Source organism: Zosterops lateralis (assembly GCF_965231275.1).
Source record: "Zosterops lateralis genome assembly, chromosome: Z".
Classification (NCBI taxonomy): domain Eukaryota; kingdom Metazoa; phylum Chordata; class Aves; order Passeriformes; family Zosteropidae; genus Zosterops; species Zosterops lateralis.
Window position 1 is genome coordinate 22,747,412 of NC_139800.1, and position 6,502 is coordinate 22,753,913.

The following is a 6,502-nucleotide window of genomic DNA, read 5'->3' on the forward strand; positions in this document are numbered from 1 at the left end:
ATCAAAAAATCAGCCACAGGGGAGTTTTATGGCTGGTCCTTGCTATTCTTTGCTGTTTTGGACCTAACAGTAAGAGCACATAGGGCTTTTCGAATGGTTTCCTCTCTGTCATTCATATGGACGGTGGGGGCTGAACGTTGTTCAAAGTCTTTACCAAAGCCATACCTAGTATCACTGTCAGTCTTGCCCCACAGGATGCATGCTCTAAACGGGGGAAAAAACAAACAACATCACTCATATGAAGGAAAAGGCAAAACCTGTGCTTTAAAAGAAAGAGCAAACATTAGTGTTAGTGATCAGCAGTATATATATTGTTCAGCAAACTTCCCCAACCTCTACTTCCCCAAAACACCACCTTTCCTTCCAGTTTATAAAGCCCTTGTGACACACAGTGCTTTGTTGGGCAAGACTTGGTAGCTCCCTGTGCATACATCCCATCAGCATGAGAGTATCCCTTGGACTCAGCTTTCTCCTGGCTTTCCTGGACCCAGGTGAGTTTTTCACTGGAACCTGTGGAGGTGTGAGACATGAGAGAGGTCTGGGAATGGAGTGCTTCATGTGTGAGGCTATTGCTGCTATCAGAGCCATAAACCCCCCTCCACTTGGAGGATTTGCGCTGTAGAGGGGTGAGGGTGACTGGTCTTGGGGGATCTTTGGTCCTATGAGCCAATGTGCAGATGAGGGTGTTGGCATTTACAACCTTAGCTTGCAGCCTGATTTTCTGTGGTGCCCACTGGTGATATAGCCAGGATAGCCATCAGAGTGATTCAGGTTACCCTGAGGTGGCCAGACTTCGGTAAGCTGAATCCTTCCCCAGGTTCATTTATTTTATTCATGTCAAGGGTTGCGTGACATTTTGGACGTAATGTCATCTCAGCTGCCCTTCAGCTCTGCTCCAGAAAAGCACAGCTGCCTTGGAGGTCTTGAGTCACAGTAGATGCCACAGCTACTGCAAGGTGCCTTAGTTGGCACCTGGGTTTAAGGAAGTAACACATGCCCTGGACCCGCTAATTTACATGTTGGACTCTTGTGGGTATGTGTCAAGGAAGAGATGCTGTTTGTCCTATGTTGAAATACATGTTATTCCTTTCTAAGTGTTTGCTGATGAGTATCTGGTATTCTGGTCTGCTTAAAATGTTCCAACAGCTGTCTGGTGAAGTGGTTTCCCCTAATCCTTACAAAGAGATATAGAAAGAGGTAATGCTTACAAAGAAAGTCTTCAGTTTGTACAGAGTACAGCCAGTATCTGCTGGCAGCTCTTGCTCCTGAGCCACTTGGGTGCCCTTATTTACTACAAAGAGAGAATTTGGGGTCTGTGGATCCAGGACACCTGAGTGCCTGCGAGGATGAAGGGGTTTGTAGGGCTGCTATCATCAGCAACCCCAGGAAAAGCCCAAAAAGATTACATAATGAAACAGGAAAAATAAGGGAAGAGAAATGTGAAAAGTGCTGATCAGTGTTAAAATCAAACATCAGTGAAAAGGGAAGTGAAATCTCTTATGACTGCTGCTCAGGAATGTGTTCTCCTCTCCTCAGGGGCCTGCCTCCAGTGTGAGATATGTCACAGCATGGGAAAAAGCTGCTCTGGCCCCATGAAAACCTGCACTGGTGGTGAAGACACCTGTGGCATTATTCTGCATGAAGTCCTAATAGGTGAGAAATCCTCTAAGCCAGTGTGGCTTTCAGAGTGGGGCTGGCTGGGGGACTTGTCTCTTTCCCCACTTCTGTCATTGGTAGTATGGTCCATCCTTGGATAACGTGTTCATTTTGCTTTTACTGACAGATGACCGAGAGATGAGGATAGTCTGGGATAGGAAAAGCTCTTTATTCCTCTATTTTCTACTGGGAGGGTTTGGTTCTTAGTTGTGGAGGGAGGGACCAAAACTTCATAGTGGAAGGAGACACTGGCTTTTAATTCTGGCTAAGGTGAGTAGTTGAGTCAGGAAGCTGAGAGACTGAACCATGACCTACACTAAGCTGCTAACATCTGGTATTCGGGGTACATTGTTGATGTGTGGAGAGAGAAGTTTGCCCATCCTCAAGGAGGGATGAGGACACTATGCAGCCATGCAGTGCCACCAGAGCTGAGCTATCACCTTATCATCATAATCATCATCATCATCAATCAGTTTAGGTTGGAAGAAACATTGAAGATCATCTAGTTTCAAGGCCCCTGCCCTGGGAAGGGAGACCTTCCACTACACCAGAGGTTGCTTAGAGCTTGAACACTGCCAGAAATGGGAGATATCCACAGCTTCCCCTGATAACTTGTCCTGGTGTCTCACCACCCTCACTGTCAAGAATTTCTTCTTAATATCTAATCTTAATCTACCCTCTCGTGGAATCCCTGCAGCCCCTCAACATAATACCCAGGGTCTGGCCTTGGCAAGATAGACCATAGTTACCTGCCCAGCCCGACAGAGGGGACTTGGTGCTCTGTACACATGGTTTGCCCCAGTTCCTCCCCCCTGCAATGGCCCTGGCCTTTTGCTTTCTCGTCTCCTTGTTATGTCTCTGTTGGTTGTGGGACCAGTGACTAGCCCTGTCTCCCCTATGGAATACTGACCTTACCTGCCCTTCACCCCACCGCACACCTCAAGGTCATTACCTGCTGAGCCCTATACTTAAGCGAAGACAAACAGATGACCCAGCCTCTTGACTGTGGGTTTCCCTTCAGCTCCTGGAAATGAACCTGCTGGAATTGATCTGGTGTCAAGGCCTTCTGCCTCTCCTAGCTGTGCTAGCCATGTGGTGCGTGTAGATGTGTGAGCTTGACTGCTTCACCTGAGTTTCCCCAAGCGGCCTTTCCACCAGAGGCTTTTTGGGATCTAGGCTCCAGAGCAACTCCTAAATAACACAACACCACACGCTCTTTCAGTCTGAAGTCATTCCCTCTAGCCCTATTAGTTCATGTCCTTGTCAAAAGCCCTTCTCCAGCTCTCTTGTAGCTCCCTTAGGCACTGGAAGTTGCTACAAGGTGACCTTGGAGCCTGCTCTTCTCTAGGCTGAACAATCCCAACTCTTTTAGCTTGTCCTCACAGGAAATGTTGTCAACCAATTATCATGTCACTCTGATAAAGCTGGTGCTGAGCACTGACACAGCTGGACACTCAACTGTGTTAGAGGCATAGCCTCAGTCATTGCTCAGCCTTAGTGATATGATTGCTGCCTTTTTGACTGGAGCCTGGCTCATATCCTACCGGCTTTGATGCTGACAGCTCTAGTGTCTTCCTACTTCTGCTGGTGTACCCACCCTTCATCCTTCAAGCACTTCAGCAGACTAAATTTAGCTGTTCTTCTCCCCTTTACACCTTTTGGGCTTGGCTGATGGGTTATACCAGACTTGCCTGTGTCAGGATGCTTGTGGGTGTGATAGACTGTGCACTCTGCAGATTTTACACAGGCTGAGCAAGCCTGTGCTATGGGTCAGAGGCACGTGTCACACCATAATCTCTACAGATGACATGTCCTGGCTCTCTGGTGATGCTTCTCAGGGGGCTCTGGCCCTGGGACAGCTGCACAGAAGATGGTAAGGGAGCTAATGGGAAGGGAGTTACTTTGTGTTGAATGACTTGGCACCGCCTTCTGCTTCATGACAGGGGGGATGGCCATCTCTTCATCCATCAAGTCCTGCCTGCCATCCCATGTATGCCACCTTGGTCCTGTCACTGTGAACTATGGGAAGGTGAAAGCAAAGAGCCACTTGGTTTGCTGCACAGGCGATGACTGTCGGACCACCTCCGTGTCACGTAAACCCTTTATTTTCCTTATAGCCCACCCCCCTCTGATCCATCCTGTGGTGAGACCTTCCAGGCTAAGCCTTCACCTGGGTTCTTCCTCTCATTCTCTCACTGAAACCAGTTACAGCCAATGTCTTTCATTCCAGTGCCACCAGATAATGATGTGCCTAATGGATACCAGTGTCCTGCCTGCTACAGCGTGGACTCCTTTCAGTGCAGTAATGAAGTTGTAAACTGCACTGGATCTGAAGACCAGTGTGTTGACCTTGCTGGGTTAATGAATGCTGGTAACTGCCTATCATTTGGGGCTGTTTTTCATCTTCTTGATGGGTAAAATGGGTGAAACTAGCCTAAGATAAGGCACTACTGAGGTAAAAATGGGCAAAAATGTGAAATAAAAAAGAGGAAGATACAAGGAACTTAAAGCTGAAAACAGAAAGCTTCAAGCTGATCAAGGGACAGGTGTTGTTTTTCTTTCCTTCTTCCCAATCATGCATGTGTAATTGCTGGAATTCCTCATAACATGGCATAACTGAGATCAAGAGTGGAACTGGTTTCTTGGGGCAATCTGGTACATGGGCATGTAACAAGCTTGACCAAGCCCCTGGACCTGCTGGCCCTAGCTAGGATGTATGTGGGTGAATCTGGATCTAAGCCAGTTGCCAGCTTACTGGAGATTCAGATGGAGCTTTGCAGAAACATTTCTTTCCCATGGGGTAATACAAGTCACTAGGGACAAGACACTGTTGCAGTGGTGTTTCTGCATGAGGAAAGCCGGGGGCAGATCCCCTTCCTTGAAATCCAGCCTTTGAACAGTTCCATCAGAAATATTTTTCCCACCTCAGGTCCTGTAATTAGAGAGAGGAAAGTAGACAGCAATTTTTCTAGTCACTGTCTTTTCCACTCCTGCTGCAGGTTTCATGTTTCATGGCGCACCTGTGTTCCAGTAGGCAGGAGAAAAACCATGGAAATAAAGGGCAGCAACACCATCTGTAGAAGCAGACTGAAAAACAATTATCTTGTATATGGTTATGGATGAAATTCCTTTGAGTTGATAATATTGCTAGGTGATGATGTGATGCCCGAAGGTCCCTCCTACAGACTTTATTAATGTGCTGTCCAAACCCTGAATTAGATAATGTTTCACAGGGACAACATGAAGGAAACAAGAATTTTTGTAGTCACAGAAATGAAAACAGAGTGACACAATTAATTCAGTGTACCATTGAAATAAAAAACGCTCCTAACTTACCTTAACTTGATCAACCACTGTGAATGGAGAAGACCTGTACAGTGTGATAAACTGTGCAGAGAAAGCAGCAGTTTAGGGGAGCACAGGAAGGTGAGGAACTAATGAAGTGCCTTTAGATGTTAATTGTATTTGAGATAAAATTGTCCAACAAAGTATCCCAGACCTCCCTAACCTGCATAGCAGAGACAGATGAACAGCGTTAGCAAAAGTAAGCAACAGGAGCAAGAATGTCTGAATGCGGAGTTAGGCACTCAGCACGTGCTCAGGTCTCCTCTCCTGATAAATGCTCCAGAGACAGCAAAGGACAAGTTCAGGTTCCAGTGGGTCCATCAGTAGGTTTCTTTCTTGTTTTGGCTAAACTGCTGTAAAGCCTTCAAGAATGAATTCCTCTTAATAAATGGCTCAGGCAGTATTGTCATTGAGACTTCTCAATTCCATGTCAAATCTGACTGAGAGAAAGTCATCCAGCTGGAGTGTCCTGAGAGGGTCAGAGAGAGAAGGAGACAATGAATACCTGATGTACTGTTACACAGCCCTGGTTTCTTTAGGAAGCCAAAGTTTGGGCAGAAGAATCTTTAAACATGAGAAAGAGGACTACTTAAGACATTTTCACTTTTTAAATTTAAGTGCTTAGAATTTTTAAAAGTCATTTTTATTCACTAGAAAGAAATAACACAAACCTTAAATGATTTGTATTTAAAGTCATCCAAAACGGCCTTGCTCTTTCCTCAGCTTTGTTCAGGGGATGGGAACAGACAGGGCTGATGGGTTTGGAACCAACTGGATGTAACAAATGGGCAGTTCTTAGGTTGGAAATGGGGGCTGTCCTGGCCAGGGTAGGAATAATATTGGGGATTCGATCTCCTGATGCATGGCATTAATTTTTTGTATTTCTCCTGCATAGGTGGACTGTCTCTGAAAGCTGCCATGAAGGGTTGCACCACCGTTTCTGAATGCAATATGGTAGGAGATGGAAAAAACAGCCTGGGCATGATGGACATAAAGTTGAAACGGTTCCAATGCAGACCAGCTTCTGCTATGTACAGAGTGGTGCGTGCTGGGGTTGCCCCTCTGCACACAACCTTCCTTCCTGTCCTGTCAGGATTCATCCTGGAGAAGGTACTTTTCTGACTCTCACTGGTGCTGGGTTAAACAATACCCACAGCAAACTCCAGCAGTGGTTTGCAACTTAGTCCTTTTTTGCTGTAGCTTGTTCTGTATGGGGATTTTATTTTCAAATTAGCTCTTCTTTCATGTTTTTACAGAATAAAGACAGCATTTACACTTATTTTGTTTCTGCATTGATTTTATCTCATTTAGAGCTTCATCAGTTCAATTGTGGTTGGTTTTGTGTTGCATTCTCTCAGTGCTTTGTCCACACTGGGACCATATGAGACTGTGTGAGGTCTTCAAACCCTGCACTGGAAGTGGGAGCTCTCAAGACAGCCCTGGAATATCTAGCCACTATCTCAGTATAAGTGGCAACTTACAAAGCCACTTTTCTAGGCCC

At 46.0% G+C, this 6,502-nt stretch overlaps 1 protein-coding gene across 1 annotated transcript; it reads left to right on the forward strand.

The window, feature by feature from the left end:
• The first annotated feature begins 361 nt into the window (after positions 1–361).
• Positions 362–6,262, forward strand: LOC310922435 (phospholipase A2 inhibitor NAI-like). Its single transcript, XM_083883008.1, has 5 exons — positions 362–491; positions 1,537–1,653; positions 3,600–3,749; positions 3,887–4,027; positions 5,897–6,262. Exons 1-5 carry the CDS (start codon positions 443–445, stop codon positions 6,121–6,123), a joined length of 684 nt encoding a protein of 227 aa, XP_083739134.1. The 5' UTR covers positions 362–442; the 3' UTR covers positions 6,124–6,262.
• The last annotated feature ends 240 nt before the right edge of the window (positions 6,263–6,502 follow it).

Coding starts and splice junctions, on each gene's coding strand:
- LOC310922435 (XM_083883008.1), top strand. CDS start 443: ATGAGAGTATCCCTTGGACTCAGCTTTCTCCTGGCTTTCCTGGACCCA. Junction 492..1,536: donor CCTGGCTTTCCTGGACCCAG/GTGAGTTTTTCA, acceptor TCCTCTCCTCAG/GGGCCTGCCTCCAGTGTGAG. Junction 4,028..5,896: donor TGCTGGGTTAATGAATGCTG/GTAACTGCCTAT, acceptor TCTCCTGCATAG/GTGGACTGTCTCTGAAAGCT.